Genomic DNA, 21,782 nt, shown 5'->3' on the forward strand with positions numbered 1-21,782 from the left:
CCTAGGGATTAACTGTTCAAACAAAAGAAATCCCTCAGAGTGTTATGACTAACTTGGGAAATTCAGTTGTTTTTATTGGCTTACTGTCAGATGAAATACAGCAGTTTGGTATGATAAAAGTTTCTCTCTAAATCAACAAATACCCTGTTTGATGGCCAATGAAATAACAATGTTGGACCATAAATAAAGAAAAATGGTGTCAGTATCTAGATGTAAGAGTAACTGCATAAAACACAGACTAAGGACAGATTTAAAAAAAATATTAACAGTTTTATCTGAATTCAAAACCTGTAAAATTCACAGAGAGACGAGAAGTAATCCAATGTCAGCTATACTACTTTGTGCATATCCCTACATGTCTCCTACATTTGCAAAAGACTTTTTGTGAGACTTTTCTGCCTTTTTCTCTTTAAGGATGGCATTTATTTTTAATGTCATAGCTAAATAATATCAGCATTTTTCCCCATATAAAACCTGGGGTGGAGCTGGTATGTTCACCTTAACCTCCAGAAATCACTTAAGAGTGATACCATGCTTGATTTGCACACTCAATATTTGAATGCTTTGATTTTGTAGTAAACCAGTAATTCATGATATCATGTGTAAGAAAGCCATTTTTAGTAAATGTGATGCTCTGTGAGCTAGACATTGTCTCTTTTGTTTTCATGTAGTGCACTTAAAATTTTATTCTACATATGGCTTTTCAGTTTATTCAGTGTCTTCTGTATTGTGTTGACATGTATCAAAAATAAAAAGACTGTTGCTAGAGGTGATTCAGACATGTTGATTTTTTTGGAGAAGTGTTCTAACCAGATAAATATACGCTATAAAGAAACATGGTAGTGGTTAAACTCTTTTCAGAAAATTATGAGCTGTTCATTTATGTGTTGTGGAGGGTGGTGTTTAGGCAGATCGTTTTCTTCATATAAATATTTTAGTTGTAATTATTTTCTGTGTGGTTTTTTTTTTTATTTAGTTTGCGTGTTTGAAGGAATTAATGTTTAAAAGACAAAGTCCTAGAGAGGACTGTCATTACTATCATGTCCATTTCAGATCCAGAGAGTGATTTGTTTTTGACGTTGACAGTGTTTTGAGTTTCTTCTGCTAATAAGCCAACTGGGCAATAAAACTTGCAATGCTATTATGTTGGATTCAAGTATATTTTCACTAAATAAAAAAGCAAGAATGAAGATATTTTATTTTGAGGATTTTTATTTTAAATGTGTTTGTAAAATGTTAAGCTATGGTAATTTTATGTGATAGCAAAAGGAATATTAAGTCTCTGGAGTATAATATCCCATATTTATTTCAGTGCTGTGGATACTTTGGGATGTTGATGAATTAATATGCAAATTCTCAGAATTAAAGGTAAAAACAATGCCAAAGAGATGCCATGGGGCCTGGTTTTCATCTTCTGTCATGATGGCTTTGAAAAAATTGTGAGAAAGCTTATATTGTATTAAAATTACAGTGTACTTCTATGTCCAAATATGATTTAGTTGTATTTTACCTGCAAATTCAACTTTCCATTATATCTTTTTATGTATATTGGAAAGAATGAATATACAAATCCTTATCAGGAATAGCAGATTGACTATTGATAATTGACAGAAATTGAATTGACTAATTGATAGCAAGCTAGCAATTTAGCAGCTACAGTAGCTTGTTTAACTAATTTTAAGAAGAGGGACTCTGGAAAATGTGCTGATTGCAGATTGAACCTTGTTAGCCAATGTTTGTCTATAAAAAAGGGAAGATGGATGTTCAGAATGTTCCAGAATCTTAACTGAAGTGTCTTGTACTGTTTTCAGATGGAAGCTGCACTTTGTGATCTCTAAGTCATAAGAGTTACATGAAAAATTTTAAAAGTGCTGATCCTTTACATCAGGTATACTCTTGGCTTAATCACACCCATTTTTAGGAGTAAGATTTCAGATACTATTTGTATCTGTTATGCCCCTTGACTAAATTTAAGGTTTCCTTTTAAATGTCTACTGGGCCATTCTCTCTTTAGGAATGAGTAGCTGCTTTTATCAGATGTCTCCCTGATCAGGCAAGCAGGTGATCCCATTTTCTTTTAAATTGACAAACCCCACTTGATGGCCTTACAGTCTGCATAGCCATCACTTCTTGATATTTAACCTTGAAAACATGTTTTGTTCTGATCAGCTGTCTCTGATCATCAGTGCTTATTGATCCTTATCATAAAGCATAGAAGGTACTGGCAATGATATTCTAATTGGCACAGCAATTTTTGGTTCAATGTGTTGTGGTAAGCTGTATGCTTGCAAATTAGAATTTGAAGCCCAGCATATTCACAGAGACCTCTAATACACGCTGCTTAACATAACACATAACATAACACGCTGCTTGTCATGTGCTATATGTGCTTGCAGTTTCCATCTGTCTGTGTGTGTACTTCTCAGGTAGGTGGGAGATGAATACATTTGAGAGATACCCAGGTTTGCAATAGCATTTCCAGAAGTCTAACAGCAGTTTTTCTTCTAAGGTACCAGAAATGACACATTTTGCTGTGAATACTTACTGTGTCCAATAACATCACTTTTCCATCTCTGTGCAAAGGGAGAGTGTTTTTAGCTGCATCCTGCCTTTTTTTAATTTTGTCTTCATTTGGTTGGCATTGCATGCAGTGAAATGTTTTGCCAAGGCATATATAGAAAAACACAACTGAAAAATTACATTAAGCTATGAAAACAAACCATTCAGACGAGAATGAAATGGTTAAATATGTTTCAATATGTTAAATATGTTAAAATAGATATATTTGATGTGGAATTACTGTTAGTGAGTAGGCTACATGTAGTAACTAAACTGCTGTATAACCTGAGATGCTTTATTTGAATCCTGAATGTAGTACAATAGACATTTCTTAGTGTATCCTGTTGCGCATAAGAATATTAGCATTATTTCCAGAACTGGATTCCAGAATCTGATTTCTGATTAGAGTTATCTGGTATGTTGTTATTTCTGCTAAGAGATCAAGTCAGATATAGCACAGTGGATTATAGTTGCTTCATGGACCAAAACCAGTGTTGTGAAATCTCCACAGCAACTGGTCACAGAGAACTTGAGGGTATTCCCTAGTATGCTGAGAATATCTAAGTAGCCCTGTCTGGAATTTTAAGGTTCTTGGTTCTTTGATGATTATTCAACTTAAAGGTAGAAAATGAAGTGCAGAATAAATAGTCTTTTTCTTTTTACTTTAGAAAAACACTAGTATCTTAGTGAGATTTCTGCCATTACCTGTATTTCTTTTCAACATAGTCTTATGTCATGTGGAAAAAAGAGATAGAAGAGTTTGACTGGTGATTTTCATCATGGTAAAAACGAACACAGGAGTGTGAACAGTGTCAAAAGAATCTTCTGGTGTTGAGTGAGTGAATACATGGAAAATAAAATTCCATGGCAAAAGCATAGAAGAATCATAGCTTCTAGAAAAGAGCCTTAACTTTATGTACACCATGAGGACTGAATTAATATGGCAACAGTGTAGAGAGAGGTATTAGTAATACACTAAATACCTGAAAAATGAAAGGGCTTTTCCATATAGTGTCAAGTTAATGCTTAGTTTGGATCCACAAAGTTGGTCTGATATTGGGAATTACTGGGCATAAGTAGGGAAACAGAACGATTATAATTGTGCCAGGATGAATACATGCTGATCCAGAAGATGAGTATTATGTTCTGTCCTGATCAACCTCCTCAGGGACGACCTAGTAGAATTCATCATATTAGGTGCCAGAAAAATCAAGTGATCTGAAAATCTTCCTTAAGTGATATGATTGAATAAAATGGGACTTTTCAGGTGAAGACACAGGAAAAGGAGAGGGACAGAGGATGGATGTTGAGCTCTAATAAAAGATCGTGTCATGAGGAAAGTTACTAGGGAATTAGTAATTTTCCTGAATACTAGATCTAAGGGCATCAAATAACATTGTGAGATAGACAGTGGAAAACAAACAAAACAAAGATTGTTTTGCATCATGTGTTTGCCATGGGAGGTAGAACCACTGGAGATGTGGTTTTAGGAAGTCTGCAAGTCAAGGCCAGAGGGAATCTGAGGAGAGGACATTCAAGAAAAATGAACAGTAGGTTTTGTTCATGTATCCTCTCAAGGTTCCTGCTGTTGGAGAGGAAGGAGGTTGGTTTGGAAAGATGTTTGGTCTCTCTCAGTGTTAAGGATGGTGTTTGCTCTTGATTCTGTTCTTGATTCTTGTCTAGAGCACAAGTCATATGAGGAGCAGCTGAGGAATATGGGGAGGCTCAGCCTGGAGAAAATAAGGCTCATGGGGACCTTCTTACTCTATACAACTTCTGACAAGAGGTTGTTGGTGAGTTGGGGGTAGATCCCTTCTCTTAAGTAACAAGGAACAGGCTAAGAGGAAACGGCCTCATGTTGTACTGTGGATGTTTAAATTGGATGTTATGGAAAATTTCTTCACTGAAGGAGTTTTCAAGCCAAGGAACATTCTGCCAAGGGCAGTGGTGGAGTCACCATCCCTGGAGGTATTTAAAGGATGTGTAGATGTGGCAGTGAAGGATATGGTTTCATGTAGGACTAACCCAATAGTAGCTTTAATGGCTGATCTTAAAGATTTTTCCCAGCCTAAGTGATTCAGTGATTCTGTTATCATCCTGTAATGTCAGTACTATGCTGCTGTGAGGTTGCAGACATGTTACCACTTTTACTGCATCCTTCAGTTGTGGTATTTTTTTGTTTCCCATCATCTTAGGTCTGTCTGTGCATGCCTGGCTTACAGCTCTTCAGAGAAGAATTCTGTTTACCTGGATACCAACTGTAGTAAATGAAACATCTTTTTTTCACTTCCTACTTGAAGCAGTTGAACATAAATTTTCCCTCCTTAATTAGCCTATGTGTCACCAAGTAATGAGAGCCTTCTAGCACACTCTTCATTTGCTCATTGCTATGCAAGGAGTGTACCTGACAAAGTGGTGCCTGTGTTGAATCTGCCCTTGTCCTGGCATTGTTTCCTTGCAACTTCCAGCCAACTCTAATGAGTCAACTTCATTTTGTCTGACTGATTTTTCAGCACTATGGCTGATGTGGCCAAAGTTAAGGGGTTTGGGATTTTTCAGCACTTTTGTACTCCTGGCTCTTAGGAGTTGTTTATATGGTAGTGCAGGCTCTGCTGTCTTAGCAGAGCTTGTTTTTCTTCTTTAAACTTACTGTTCTTTTAAAGCATGTTTTGATCTCTACTCTGTCTGGCACACAGGAGGTGCTTTGTCTTAATTTCTCTGATACTTCACTGGATTTGTTGTTTCATTCCACCAACAATGGTTGTTCCATTTTGAAGAGCATTAAGCAGGAACATAAATTTCAGCCATCAGTAAAGGGAAATGCAGAAGGATTTGGAAATGCTTTGAAGAGCAGCTAAAGATCCTGTAACAAGTGAGGAGTTTGTGCTATAAGTTTCCTCCTTTTGAGAAGGAAGCTATGTGAGGGAATCAATAAATTAAAAGCATAAATGAATAAAATTCATGTGCAATTCATGTTTGTATCAGTTGCAGTTTGACCACCAGATCTGTTCTTTGCTTCTAGCAATAACAAACTTTGTGTTTGAGGTTAGCTACAAAAATACCCTTAGTAATTTGCACAACTGAGTTTATTTTTACTCCTTATTTTTAGATTTAAAACCCCAGAACAAACAAAAACCCCAAAAGCAAATAAACAAAGGCATTTTATTTGGGTTTGCAGATTGAAATATTAAGGAAATTACGGTTTTTAGGCAGATGATCTCATCCTGATTTTGCCACTTGGTTCGTACATTCTATAATACAACTTTACCTATTCTACAAAAAAATTTTCCAAAGTCAATGTGCTCAATGCTTCCAGGATGGATGAAAATATATATTTGTATAACAGTGTTATTTTCTAATTTGCTTCTGCAAAAGAAGTTTTTAAATCTGTACTTTTCAGGCATATAGTGTTGTGCAATGAGTAAAGTATTTCTCTTGAAAGTTACTCCTTTATAGAAATAGACTCTACAGGAGGAATTGAACATTTTTAACTAGAAACTAATTTTTTTTTGTTCACATTATTAAAAGTAAACTAAAACTCCATCTTCCTCTGTCAGCTGGATTTCTTAGCTAAACTCTCTCTCTCTTTGAATGACTGTGGTCTCATTATGAGTGGATCACATACTTTCTGGAAATTGCACTCCCCATCAGAAACACTGTCTTTGGACAGCCAAGCTAGTCAGGGAGAAATAAGTGAGAATTATGAGATACACACCTCAGACAGCACTGAACAGTGGTCAAAATCCAAATGCACTCGATCTAAGCTAACAAAATATTTTGCTTTCAGGGTAACCGAATTGTGTTTTGTCTCTGAAATAATACAGCTTTTAAAAAAATTAGTACATTAGCTGTGAATCAGCTAGATGTAGAAATTTAACATTTTACCTGCTTTTTATTGGAGAACATTGGTAACATAAGAGTATCTGACATTCTAAAAGTCAGATCCCTTCCAAAGGGCTGGCTACACAGGCACTTGCACAGCAGGTGCATATATGTCCCTGCTCTCAGTGTGAGCTTCTTTTAGCTTTCAATTCATCCCATTCTGCACAACAAGTGTGATAAAAATGGACAGAATATGGTATAAACTAGTTTTCTTCTTTGAGTAGCCATGCTAGCTTTCAGATTTTTTCAAATTTGCTGTTTTCAACTGCCTGAATGAACAGCCTTAGCGTACATGATATAGCTGGTCTTGTCTGGGAGTGAAATGATGCTTATTTCTCTTTTTTTCTTTTTTTTTAGCAAATGCATTGTTTGGTGAACAAATAGGGAGAAAAGGGATTGATTCAGCAGTAGCATTCCTTGTCTGTGTTAACATTTGTGAAATAGGTGCTAAATTCTGAGCTTCTGTAACTTGTGCTGTGTGAATTCACCCAGTATTTTCCTTTTCATATCTGCCTGGTTTTCAAATAATTTCAACACATCCTTACCCAGCATGCAAGCACTTGAACTTTTGAAGTCTTGCAAGGGAAAGCAGTGATCACAGGAAACATTATATGTACTTATGATTTTTTTCCCGCTAGTGAGAATCTTCATCTTCATTCTCAAATTATTTTATTTGCTCTTAGCTGGATTTTGCATTTGCAGAATGTTTTTTGTGGCTTTTTTGTGCCCCATGCACTCAGTCCTTTCAGGAGGGAAGAGGTGATGTTGTTCTGAAAGCACATTAAGTCACATCAGGATAAAGTGACATAGGGAATTAGAACACTGATAGGCATGGGAGATACTGCAGGAGATAGCACAATAGTTAGATCCTCCAAAACAGAAGTAATTTTGAAAATAATGATGTGTATTGATCATTCAGTAAATTCGAATGTGTTAATGGAAGAAACTGTCATAAGCCAAATTGATTCTTACAAAGTGTATCAAGTGATGAATTCTGGGAATTCAGTGATGGCACATCTAATGCAGTCAGGGATGTTATTAGGCTCACATGAACTAAAAATGTGCTTATAAAAGTCATTTAGCATTCTACAAAACACAGATATTTTAAATATCAGTGAATTTATTTAATCTGCAAAGAAGCAGCAACAGCTTTACATTGTGGATCTGTGTGTTTTTATGATTTTACAGTAAGAAATATTTTTAGATCTTTGCAATTCTGAAGTTTCTAACAGGATCCAAGTTGGCTGGAAAATTAAAGAAAATATTTGTTTACTTTTCTTTTTAGAATTTAGGTGAAATTAAGCTGGTGATACATATAGTTAATTCCATTACTTTAGACATCCCTCTTTCTGAGCATAAAATCAGATAATTTTAGTTGACCTGACAGTGTACTTGCACTAAGAACTTGGTACTGTCTTCTGTAAGTGGTTATAGCAAGTGACAGCTCCTGAGCATGGTGACACTGGGTGAATATTTTCCATTTAGAAAATGACATTGTTGGAAATTAAAATGAACAACATCATTTCACATAAGAAATGCATTCCTCTTTCTGCAAGGTTGAAAGTTGAGTTGCTCCAGTGTTCCACCTCAGTCAGCAGTGCTGTCACTGGTGATATTATCATTTGGACCTGGCTACAGGGTTGAGCAGCCTGAGCAGTTCTTTGCACTTGAAGGGCTAGAAGGGCTCCCAGCAAGCCTGATTAAGCAGCCGCATAATTCACCAAAATGTATAGGAGCAAAGAGCTCCTTCCAAGCACTCTCTCAGCCACTGTGAATGTTCTACCATATGTGACAGAATTAATTGCACTGTCTAGTTCATGTAGTTATGACAGGTCATATAAGACCTTGAACTTAAAATTTCTACTATCTCAAAAAAAAATAGTATTCTGATGTCTACCCCCCCCCCGCCCTCCACCATGGTTCTGACATTTAATGGTTTTGTGGAATTTGAGTGATATTCTTTGAGTATATGTTACCTTTTTTTCTGCTTTTCTAAATAGTAATTGAAACTACACTCAGCTCCATTGGAGGTCAAAAATTACTTTAATTTAGAAATTTTATGTTACATTTTCAGCATACCAGGTTAAAATTATGCATACCAATGTGGTCAGAAATACTGTAATTTAAAAATAACGCTGATTTGGTAAACCATGATTTTTTATTCATTCATTATGCATATTCCCCTCCTGTATGCTGCTAATAGATGTTGGATTGCTCTCTGAAATTGTGAACACTTTCATGTGTTTGTGTGATTAAACCTGGTTTTATACTCAAATGTTGTAAATAGAGTGGTAACCAGCATAACTGGCCTGTGAGTATATCTGGTGTCCTGCATCCAGGAGTTTCATAAATTTAATTTTCATTGTGATTTTCATAGATTTTGTCATTCACTGAATCCACATAGCTATGACAAAAGTGAATACAAGTAATAAGGCTTAATGTTTAAGGAGTGGGGGAGAGAGAATAGTGTTTACAGAAGACCAAACATATCTGAATTGTCACCAAAATGTATTTTTACATATACCATATTTTGAAATAGTCCTAGGTATTCATATTTATACTTAAAGTTCCCAAAAATGGAATACACTTTAAGTCTTAACTCCTTGGGATTTTAAATCCACCATTGTAAGCATTATTCCTCTGTGATTCCTTTCCTTATTAGCAGCTTGAGTAAATTTACAGCCTTTAAGCCATGTTATTTACAAGAACCCTTACCACTTAGCTGGGTGCATCTACTTTTAGTTAAGGTGCTTTTATTTACCATAGTTGTGCATTTACATGCTGACAGATCTGATCTCTTTTATTTAATAATTCATAATGTGGGTTTTATGTCAGGATTATATTCACAGAGTCCAAGCAAAAAAACCCACCCAACCAGACAAAAAATAGACAATGTTTCAGTACTTCCCAGTCCAGAGACTGTGAAGACAGAAACCCTTTTAAATGATGATGAGTCATAGGGCCTGCTCCATTTCCAGAAACATTCTTTTGTACTTCTGCACAGAACAAGATATGTTATACTTAAGTGACCATTAAAATAATTTGACTTGTATTCTTTAAAAGAGCAGAAAAAACCTTGGAGCCTTTTCTTATAGATTTACATTTGTGTATATTTTCAGTAAGTCACTGCTAAGTCAGTAAACAGTTTGCTTAGAATAATGCTGTAAACCACTACTAAAATACTTACTGAAATTTGCAATAATAAACAGATACTAATTGAACCTTGGAGACTATTTTATGCTTTAGTGAACATGATATCAAATTTAATATAAAATTATCATGGAAAAACACTATTTCAAAGCACTATATGCAGGTAAACAGCGTTACTGTTGAATCCTAGATTATAAATAGTGAATAAATAAAAATTTTCATTAGCACAGTAACAGGTAACTTGCCATGTTTCCTCCAGAAGGATTATTGCAGGAAATGGCTCTGTTCCTTGTTCAAGTAAAAGCGCAAATTCCCTGACTTGTCATTTTAGCACACAGCCTCATTTTCTACCAGTACCTGGCCCAGGGGCTGCATCTCCTGCTCTAAAAATTTCATCTCCTTTATTTAACTGCCTATTGAGTGGTCAGCTTAGATTTTGAAGTGTACTGTGGTGGAGTTTAAAGTTGATGTCACAGCCTCGTAATGGCATTGTTGCCTTAGCAATAGCACTGTAGAAAAGAAACGTAGAAAAATACAGAAAAGCTAACTTGAGAAAAGTGCATGTGCTGTTGGAGGAAAAGGGGGATGATACAAAAACTAAAAGTTAGAACTTAAAGTTTGAATTGAAACATAAAATTTGAGCAAGGTGATCCAGTGTGCTAGTGTTTAACTGTTGCCAGTATTTAAAAAAGAGCAGTCCCTTGCTGCCTGGACACCTCAGTCATGTAATTTGATAGGGCAGGAAAAGCTGATGGTAGTTCCATTTAGCATCTCATATTGGCTCTTAGAGCAGGAAGACTCATTACATAGGGAAGTATCCTGAACATGCTGAAACAGCAGATGTGTCACACATTTGAGAGAGAGGCTTCTAAAAAGGGAATGGAAGGAGATGTGGGATTTTAGGTTTCTCCCTTGTAAAACAGTGCTGTTTTCAGAGAAAAATGATCCATTAGTTATTTCTATATTTATCTGAGTTGACAGGTTTCCAACAACAGTGCAAAACTCTCTCAAGACCACTTCATGTATCATACTGCCCTTTAGACTTTAAGCCAAGACTGCTGTCTGCAGATCTGCTCTTGCATCACACAGTGCAGGAGCCCTTCTTTGAAAAACACCATATCAGTTGTTTGTCTGCCTTTGCTGACAGGGCAGATGTTACGTATAGAGATGGCTGGGCCATATGGCTGATGAGGGTGCCCTTGAACATACTTATAAGCACAAGCAAAGGGAAGATGTCTTTCCAAGAGTATGGATTTTATCATCCCAGGCTTGATCCTAAAGGCAAAGCTGACATTAACAGGCAGTGCAGTAGGAGAAGCTCTGTCGGTGAATTGTCTTGAGGACCCAGCACACAATCAATCTATATATCAGAGTATTTTGTCTGGACTAGTTTCAGCCTTGTCCCATGGAGTGAATGCCCATCAGCAGTCCTGGGTGTAACTGCTGGCTTGACTGGATCCAAAAGGAGTTTGGTTCATGCTCCAAGATATCTGCAATGGGAATCCAGGTACAGCTGGTGTGGGAGGATGGAAGTCTGGCATCAAACTTGTCCAAACTAAGACATGAATGTGGACAAACATCTTGACTCCATCAGTAAACTGGAAATTTGGGTGTCTGTACTCCAGAATTCTTCTTCCCAGAGCAGCATGGCAGAGGCTGCAGCACTTGGGCTGCTACCATTTATCTGAGTCTAGGGCTTGAGATTATTTCCCCAGAAGTGCACAGTTCTGTACTCAAAATCGTTTTAGTCTCCTCATTTTTTTTTAGTTACAAGTAACAACACTTGGAATACAGAAAAGCTCGTTGCTGCACTGCTTTAAAAAAAAATCTTGACTTTTTGTAGATGCCTTTTCGTATATGTTTTTTTTTTCTCTTGAAAAGAGAAAAATGCATTTAAAAGGTACCTTTTGTGTAAGTTGCAAAACCCTCTAATATTGACAGTAAGGTATGCTAGACTCTTAAAAGAGCAAAACTTTGGTATGGACATATTTTTAAATTGTCTAGAATTCATTAGTTTTCAGTACAATCCTTCGTACATAGACCCTTTCATACAGGGTCTATGTACGAAAATTACAAAATACCTTCCATTATTCAGAATTGGTTTCATCTTCTGACTGTTGCTGCTTCTAAAAATATTTTCTGTGGTTCAGTATGAAAAATGGTACTTTAAATTCCATTAAGGGCTTTTTGCCTTGTAGCCAGTCTTTTATTTGTTCTTTCTATTGATACATCTGTCATGATGATATTGAAAAGACTTTCATTAAGTTGCATTTAATTTTCTATGTGAATTTAGGCCACTGAGCATTTGGGACCTGGGGGCTTACAGGCCCCTCTAGTGTAACAGTCATTATTGACTATGATTTTTTTGTACATCAGAACTATGTTCCTTCAGATGTATAATTTTAGCATGCACAGCACATGGTAGCATTCTTGGATCTGAAGCTTCAGCTGCATGAAGGAGTCTACATCTCTTTCTGGTGGGCCTGAGGGTGGTTGAAATAGAAGTAGTAATAATACAAATAATAGGTGCCATGAAGGAAACCTAAATCTTTTGCTCACAGGCATGGAAATGGTAGCATTTCTAGTAAGAATAACATGAGTCTTCTTGTGGGTTTACAGTGGTGCTAGGGCCTCAAAGAAAACACATCCTGGGGATTGCTTCTAGTCAAGATGCTTTTCTGTCAGTTACATAGCCAAAATTTATTTTTACAAGACTGACTGATTTCTTTGTGCTTAATTCAAAAAACTGTTATTCACTTTGAGAAGAACTTCCAAATAATCCAGTAGATTGAACTGCCAGATAGGTTTATGCAAGATACACTTTACATCATGACAGTGCTGGGGTAAACATTGTAGAATATATCTGATGGCAATTAAAATTATGACACTTGATCACTGCTCACATAAATAATTTAATTATAATTTACATCAGTGTCTCAGCAGCTGTTACATGAGTGTGCACTTTAGGGCAGGATAGGATGCATTTACCTTGTGTGTTACTATTGTAATGATTTCTTAATTAAGCTTAATTTCTTATAGGAGGTACTGAAACAGCTACAAGGAAGTATTGAAGATGAGGCAATGACATCTTCTGGACAGATTGACTTACTGGAACGACTTAAAGGTAAATCTAGAATTATGCTTTAAGTAGGTTAGTTTCTTTGTCCTTTGTTTATAGTTTGGGATAACATTTTCAAAGTCATTTGTATCTTCTTTTCAGTGCTGAGCTTGATAAGTAGGCATAGTCTCAGTGCCTAAATATTTTTGCTAAACATTTTAAGACACATCCTCAGGGAAAAAAAAAGTCTCCATTTGTACTTTTGCTACTGTAACTCTAGAATTTCATATTAATTGCATTTGCTATAACTCACATTTGTTTCTTCAGAAAAAACAGTCAATGTTGGTGTAGTTCTACCAATTTTCTATATTTGTTTGCATATCCTGCCCTCTCCATGTCATATTACTGAAATTGTTTCTGTTATTCTGCAAATTTATGGTCCCTTCCCTATAGCACGTGCTGGAATGTGTATATCCCATTGTGTGGGAAGTGCCAGCAAGCCCAGACCACTAACTCCCTGTATACATCCATCATCCCTGCCTCTGACCCAGAAATTTCATATGGATGTCTAAGCCCCCTGTGATGAACAGGGTATTCATCTGTTACATGATGGTGAAACATTTGCAGGACCTCTGGAAAAGAAATTGTTCGCAAGTGGGCCACAAGGTAATTCACATGATGTTTATGCAAAACCCTGCCCATTTCTTAAGTCCTCTAAGGAGGAGGCAGGCAGGCTTTTGTAGGATACTGTTCTGATTGCCAGGATTGTAATTTGGCCATCTGCTCAGATAACTGCTGTTCCCCGAGTCCACTGTATCCATTGTTTTTGTTCACAGTATTTTCACTGCATTTCTGTGCAAAATGCTGCTGTAAAAAAGCTCATGAATTTGTTCAGAAAGTAAGAAATTAAGATAGAAATGATCTTTTAAGTTTGTGCTACTGAACTTTCAGCTCTGAAAAATGTTTGCTGTTTATTATCCAGAACTGAATTTGGAAAGCACCAGCTTTGCTGGGGTGAAGTTAAGGCCAAAGATGTCGGTGCGCTCGTATGGGAGCCGGGAAGGGTCCGTGTCGAGCCGCTCAGGGGAGTGCAGTCCAGTCCCCATGGGGTCATTTCCAAGAAGAGGCTTTATGAATGGAAGCAGAGAAAGCACTGGTTACTTAGAAGAGCTAGAAAAAGAAAGGTAAATTTATTTGTTTATTCCTCCAGTATGTATTGACTTCTCATTTTAATGTGGAAGCTTACTGACACACCTAGTATTTAGCTATCATGAATATGGTTTTGATCAGTGGTGTATTTACCTGTCATTTACCTTGACAGGTAAGAAACCAGGAATCTACATTTTATTTAGATGCACATGGAGAAAAATATTTTAAAAATAATGAAGTATCATTCAATTTCTACTGTTTCTTCATTTGTGCATTTCATTGTTACTCTTTGTTGGCTCTTTTATTTTGATAAGCAGGTTGTCACTGTCTGAAATATGTTTAAATAGTGAGGGTGGAGCATTCTAACCCCCTCCATATCTCCTCACCACTGTTGATAAATGCTGAAGCTGTAACAATGTGATGGTGAAATAGTTTTCTCTCTTTTGCAAATGGTTATTAAGTACCATAACTGGTTTATCAATTATTTACTATTAGCAGACATTTACCTAGTGACTTTACTCTCTCAGCAAATATATCAGCTAAACAAAATACATGTTCTTATCTTCAAGGTGTTGTTCAGACATTTTGTATTGATAAAATCCTGGAATTTCTTTTCTTGAAAGGCAGTGGTACCCATTTATAGGAAGAACATACTTTCAGGTCATAATACAGAATTGTAGCACTTTATCAGTCACTTACAAAGGAAATGCAAAGTAAGAGATGTGCAGCTGTTTCCACTGAATTCATCTTTATTTCTTAAAATGAATCTGACTGAAATACCAGGTGTTTTCAGAAGCCCATCTGCAAGATAAGGTTTCTTAAAGATTTGGTCCTACTTAATGGATGGGGTACCAAGCTGTGGGCTGCAAAACCAAATAAACTGGAACACAGTATTTTTATGCCTAGTATACATTAACAAGCAGAAAAATCCAATTTGAAGTTGTAATAGAAAAGCTTTGTGGGTAACAAGTGCTTTGTGGATAGCCCTCTAGAAACCCCTCCTCTAAAGGATTTTCTCTGAATATCAGCAAAATTTTTACAGCCAAGACCTGAAAGGACAATGCTTTTCTTCCAAGATCTAGGTCCCTGGGGTTTTTTTGTCCTATCAGCAGAATAAAAGTAACTTCCCATGGGTCCATACTGAGCCTGTTCTATCAAAACCACTGTTTTTTACCTTCTCCTAGCCAGGACCACCACTAATGATACTTGTTCTGTTGCATAAAATGTAGTTTCCTGAGGAGCTGTATAAGAATATTTAGGAATTTGGGAAACTATCTACTTGTTCATCTCAGTCTTCAAGAGTCTGATGTGTCTGTTATTTACTGTCTTAACAAACTGTCCATTTGTTTATATTCTTCCAGTGCTATGTTTTACTATGGGTGATGCTACAATCTTTAAACACAGTTGGAACTTCCAGTGTGGTTCCAGTGAACTCCTGCTCACTTGGAACAAGCAGTATTTTTAGCAGCCAGAGTTCTTTAAGGTGATTAGCACCTCTGATTTATGATCTATGATCTTTCCTCATCATGGTGGATTCTAAGGTGATAGTTTTTAGGACATTTTTCTTGGCAGTGAAGACAACTTAGGCAGTGAACCAGTCTGTGTTCCAAATAACACTGGAGAAAAGGGATGAGGATATTTAATTTCAGAGTAGCTTAGACACTGTTACTGTTGTAGCTGATGAGGTAAATATTTGTGCTGTGGAGAAGATGGATGTATGGAGGCATGGCCAGATCACATCTAGCTTCATTATTAGTGAAATGGTGGATAATCCAAAACTGCTCTGTTCTTTAAGCTGTTTCAGGGTACATGTGGAAGCATGTAGGGCATTGATAAGAATCCTGGGTAGCCAAAAATGAATCAAATCTTAGGGGGGAGTGGCATAGGACTGTGCATCTAAAATCACTACCATTTCTAAAATTAAACACTTCTTTTCCCGTGTTTTGTGTATGAACTTGTTTGGCATATTTACTAAATTTCTGTGTATCTAAATGTATATATTTGCTAATCAAGTTTGGATTTTTGCACTTAAACAGACTTTCAAGAACTTGTTGAACTTGACAAGACTAAAATAATTTGGAATAAAATAACACTTTCCAGACATATGCAGCAGGAGACCATTTCCATTCAGTACTTTAACAGGCTGGCACAATATATGCTATTAATGGGCAACAGTGTTTGTGGGAGGACTAAATTATGTATTTAAATATTTACAGCAATTCAGTGGGCACCTGGCATCCAGTCAGGGTCAACCCACCGCACTTGACTGAAGGTGAACTTCTGAGAGGAAGACAGTTTATCAATTGATTCATCTGCCAGAATAAAGATTAAATTATTGGCATGTATCTCATTTGCTTGGCTCTCCTCTAATTCTAAAGTTTAAAAAAACAAAGAGAAAAAAAAAAAAAGAGAAAAATGGGCAGTGGCAGCACTGTGCTTTTAAATTGCCTGTTTAGAATACTCTAATAATGAAATAGCTCTTGCTTTTTCTGGCTATTTCCAGGAATACTTGGTAAGAGCATCATATCAACAACAAAACTTTTCAGAGTATACTGCAGGTTAATTTTTGTGTTTGCCCTTGGCAATTTAGCAAATTTAATAATCTCACCTTTTTAAATTCTGTAATTGGCTACTAAAGATGACAGTCTTCAGTGAAATTTAATATATTTTTATATATTTTATATGAAAATGTTTGTATGCCTTCTTTATTCCTTCTGGTTTATGCCATTTCCTTTTTTATTTCTTTAATGTTGATTTGGAGCATTTTCTATCTTTTGGCTGGTTGGTAAAACTTACCTCAAACTTTACAGCATCAGAAATGCTTTTCAAGATTTTATTTTATCTCCGACCAATTGAAGTGAAAGTATTAATTATAGTTGTAATTTACATAATGCAAGTAAAGTAGCATATAGTTTGTTTCTATTCTCCCTTTTAGCCAGGAATAATATTGACATAATTATGCAGAAAATACTTGCAAAAGAAGTCAAGAGTTTTCTGCATTCATTCAGCTTCCTCTATTGTTGGGAGCTTCAGAAGTGCCACATATGAGAAGTCTTTGAAAAACCCACCCTTCAGAAGAACAGCTCAAATTGAAAACTTTTTGTTAACTCATAAAAATAGTGTCAAGTTCCAAAAGCTTTCTCCATTTGCTTTGCTGAATTCTCCGTGAACTTGACAGGGTATGACACAGAACAGAATTTTCTCTGATGAAAAAAGTAAAAGTCCTAATGTACACATCTTGGGGGTATAAAAAAGATGGAATAACTGCACTGTTTTTTTTCCATCTTGTTTTTCATTACCAGTAGCAGCTCTTCCACTTAAAATCCTCTCCTAACCCTGAGAAGCTCCAGGAGGCTGAGAAGCAGCTGTACTTCTGGTTAGAGTAGTATCTGAGAGTAGTGTTCAACGTGGGGAACAGCTTATCAGACACATCTACAGAGAACTGCTGTTTCTTGCTGCTTATTTTCAAGAAAACTGAAGTGCAGCCTGCTGTTGTTGTAGCAACCTTTCAGGTTCTGTGCTGAGAGAACTTAAAGACTGTTAAACCTGCATTCTTACAGAGCAGTGATACCAAACTAGTAATCCCAAATGAAGCATCACTTCAGAAGACAAAATGACAATATTAAATTAACAAGTCACCCTTGGGTCATGCATTATGTTATTTATGCAGCACTGATGGTTCCTAAGTTATTTTCTTGCTTCCAGCATCCATTGTACATGTCAAAGCAGATTGAATGACACACTGTCTCACATACTGAATACCCTGCATTTCTTAAGAGGAACTTAATCACATGTTTACTTAGCTGAAAGTAATCCCTCCGGTTTCTGCTACCAGTTCTTTGACATCCAGAGGCAGAATTAGTCAGTCCTTTCACATTTGCAAGTCCTCAAAAGTGAAAATACTTTTTATAAGGATTGCATTAATTGTGCTTTTGCGAATTTTATTTCACAGCCTGAACACAACTGGTGCCTGGGCACTCAAGGTGGTAAAAAGGGAAACTCTGCAGAATTCCACTCTGTCCAGAGATTAGGCACTAGGGCTGTGTGGCAAGAGAATAGGCAGGTGGGAGGCAAAAAAAGCTTTCTCAACAAGCTTTTCCCAAGCACCATCTATTAGTTTTGCCTTCAGTCTGTCTAAAGGACTTTAAGAATTTCTGCCAGCCACATCCTTGTGACTGAAGAATTACGGCTGTCCTGTGATACTGCTCCAGTTACCTGCCAAATTATGGTAATTGTTTGTTACTTCTCTTCAATCATTTTTATTTTGTAAACCATGGCATTCTTAAAACAAAAAGGTTTCAATGTGACTATTGGATCAATTCTGGAAATTTATGTAATTTTGTTCATGTTTACAAACATTTAGCACTCTTAGATATGTGGTTTTCCAGTCTCCCATTGAAGTGGAGGGATCCTCTCATTCAATTTTCCATTTGCAGGCAGGCCAGGCCACTTGTATAGGATATGGACTAAATGTTAAATCATCAAAATTAGCTTGAAATATTTTTAAAGCAGGAAATAGTCAAACAGATTCTTTTAAATACAAATTTTAAAGTTCTTTCTTCTTTGTTTTGTGTGGAAGATGGATTACTATCTCAAATAATGTCTGTGATGCATGATCAAAATAGTCAGGGGAAATTTGTACTTTTGTTGTCTGCTGTGTAATTGTTCCTTAATGACTTACGGTAATTATTTATAATGTATTTGTGTGCTTTGTAAAGGTTCATATGCTCTTGCTCAGAACTGCCACAGCCAGAGAGGGATGCAAAAGTTAAGGGATGGAAAATAATAGTGGGCAAACTTGTATGCAACTTTCTGTCTTCTGGCTAAATGTTGTTTTTTGTAATTTCTGTTAATGAGCAATATTAAAATATCAGAAGGGAGAGCAATACTCACAGAAAGCATTAGAAAGAAAATAATAAACTTGCATATTGAAAAGAGTGGATTTCTGTTTATTCCTACTAGACAGATTTTGCTAAAAAATTTTAGTATCTATTTTGAGGAGTGTTGTAGACATGAGTATTTTACTATATTCATAAGATTTAGAATTATATAAAATTCAATTCATGAAGGATTGATAAAGTAGCATGTGAAATTTTTAATAATTTTTTCCCTGGTAGTCTGCATATATAACTCATTTTGTCTTTCCCAGTTATTACTCAGGTATGCAGTGTGCTTATGATACCCATTTAAAATAAAGTTTCTAACAGCTGCAAACGTATCTTGTCTATAACATTTGCTGGAAAATACGGATTTAAAATATTTTAGACACTCATAGAAATGGCTTGTTTTGTGTGCTTTACCCATAGTGTTGCTATAGGTGACAGATGAGTAAAAGAACAGTGCAAAGGTGAAGATTCTCGATTCAGTAATTGAGGACTGATGGTTGGACATGTTTCTTTGACAGACCTTTTCTTAAATGTTTGCACTATACAAAATGTATTTTTCAAAGTAGCAGGGTACAGGTTAACACACCACTAATAACTGGTTTTGCTTTCACAAAATGTCTCTTAGCTTTGGATTTTGAAGTGGGTTTTTTTGAGAAATATGTGTATTTTTCTCTCTCATAGATGAGGACCTGAAATGCTTAGCACAAAGGAGTGGATAGGTTGATTAGCCAGGGCCAGGGAACTGAGCTAAATGTCTCCTTAGTGCCTTCTTCAAACTTCCACATGGAAATGAGGTGTTAATGGTGAGAAACTTCCTCCTTCTGCTTTTAATAGATCTCTGCTGCTTGCGGAGCTTGAGAAGGAAGAGAAAGAAAAAGACTGGTATTACGCCCAGCTTCAGAACCTGACTAAAAGAATTGATAGTCTTCCCCTTACTGAAAATGTAAGTACCTTCTGAGTGCTTGATGAGGTGTCTGGTGCTACAGTCTCTGTTTAGATGCTGTCTGTATTTTATTAATTTGGTGGCATTCTCTACTATCACTTTAGTTCCAAATTGTTTTTTCATTCAGTACGTAATGATAACTTAGCCTAAATAATGCATTTCATATAGAATTTTACACATCAAAATTCAAACATGTCAGTGAAAAGAGAGGAACATTAAGACGTCATTGTGACAAATTAATTGCATGTCAGTATACTTCCTTAACTCTCTTCTCTCCTGTTCTTTTATTTGGTGGATTTTTCTGGTTTTGAGAATAATATTAGCATATGACAATGTACACAAGAGTTGTTTTTTTATAACAATCAGTAAAGTGATTCTATAGCCTATGCAGGTGTTTGCTGTAAGCTTTTACCTTGGCGTCTCCAAACTATTTATAGTCAAGTCACTGTTATCTGGGATAATAAAGATGTCTGATATCCCACATAATGCAGGATTCCCTGTTAGATGTCAGCAACATGGATGTATCTTCAGTGCATCCTTCACACATAGAGTTGGGAAGGTGTGGTTGAGAGAGTCACACCTGATGAAGGTTCAGTCAACCTTCTGGAAATGGAAACAGATGGCAGAAACACTTCTTCAGTGAGCAGAAGTAACACTGAGTCATAACTGAGCTTAGCAGAGCACCAGAACCAAGGCAGAAGGCCTGAAAAAGATTTTGAGGAACTGCAACCCATTCTCAAAGCACTGTCAGCTGTTTCTGTGTCACTCTGTCATAGGTTTTTAAGTTTGTCTCCTCTGTTCCATGGATAAAGAATTCACTTAGCTGCTCTTAGGATTAGAATGCATTACTTAACATCTACACTAAAGGTCTTTTTTGGCAATTTATATCCATTACTACTTAGGCCAGACACAGCAAAATGAGAGGTCCCATTTGGTCCTTGCAGATGATTGTCTTGTTTTGACTTTCTGAATTGACCTTGGTGAAGTCTTCTGGAAAGAGTGCTCTTGGAAACTCATTTATTTACAGACTGAGTAATTGTCCAAAGCCAGTGAAGAGCTTTGCTCCTGCCTTGAAATTTCTTTTAGTTCAAAAGTCCCTTAGGCTGTATTGCTGCTCTTGGGTTTAACACTTGTGCTCTTTTCACGGGGTAGTTAGAAATAATGTAAATAGCAGCAGTATGAATACCACCACTATGTGCAGTAGCTTAATACATCTGAATATTTTTGAAAATGCCAATTCTGATGGCACACATCACAGTTTTGTTGGTAGCAGCCATATGTTCCTGTAAGCAATTATACTTTCTCAATGCTTATTATATTTAGTCATTTGACAAAACTCAGGTATAGTCTACTGGTTGAACATTGCTGTGTACTAGTTTTTCACAATGCAGTCATGTTTTAAGAATGTATTACTATGTTTTGTTTGTTTATGAAATTTGTTGTAGAAAAGTAATAGTTCTGCCTTTTGTTCTGGGAAATACATTGGTTACATCAATGTTATTTGCTAAAATGCCTTCCCTGTACTCTTGTTTCAGTTCTCCTTGCAAACAGATATGACCAGAAGGCAGCTGGAGTACGAGGCCAGGCAAATCAGAGCTGCAATGGAGGAACAACTGGGCACTTGTCAGGACATGGAGAAGCGAGCACAGGTAGAGTGTCTTTCACCATTAAAAGCAAGGGAAAAGGTTTTCCTGCATATTTATTAAATTATTGGTAATTGTACCTTTAAACTGTGTGTAAATGCAGCACTTAGTTAGCCTTTCAAGTATACAAATAGGAATCAGGACATAGGAAATAATTACTCGGCAAAAAGTACCCTCATCTGCCTGTTGTAAATAATCCTTTTTATTCAGCAGATGTAGACAATTTATCCAAGAGAAAATACTTTTTAATGATAATTTCCTTACAATTCACTACCATTTTAGCTTTAGAAAAGCCAATGTATTTGCAACTGCTTAATTTTTCATCTTTTTGCTGGATTTCTTCATGCTTCTATGTCAAATAAAATCCAGCTACTGTTCTTAATTTTCCTTAGCCAGAAAAGATGTATCACAAGATGTTCAAGTAAAATGTAATTCACATACATATCTGGAAGTTGTTTGCTCTCACCAGGAGTTGTTTTGCATTCATGATGAGGATATGTACATATCTAACC

At 36.3% G+C, this 21,782-nt stretch overlaps 1 protein-coding gene across 1 annotated transcript in view; it reads left to right on the forward strand.

Annotated features, from left to right (window-relative positions):
- Positions 1–21,782, forward strand: part of APC (APC regulator of WNT signaling pathway) — a 71,927-nt gene that overhangs the window by 13,257 nt on the left and 36,888 nt on the right. Inside the window, exons 3-6 of the mRNA XM_066569467.1 lie at positions 12,631–12,715; positions 13,632–13,833; positions 19,519–19,627; positions 21,163–21,276. Coding sequence (XP_066425564.1) covers positions 12,631–12,715; positions 13,632–13,833; positions 19,519–19,627; positions 21,163–21,276 — 510 coding nt within the window. The remainder of the gene's footprint in view (positions 1–12,630; positions 12,716–13,631; positions 13,834–19,518; positions 19,628–21,162; positions 21,277–21,782) is intronic.

Source organism: Molothrus aeneus, chromosome Z, assembly GCF_037042795.1.
Source record: "Molothrus aeneus isolate 106 chromosome Z, BPBGC_Maene_1.0, whole genome shotgun sequence".
NCBI classification, from domain to species: domain Eukaryota; kingdom Metazoa; phylum Chordata; class Aves; order Passeriformes; family Icteridae; genus Molothrus; species Molothrus aeneus.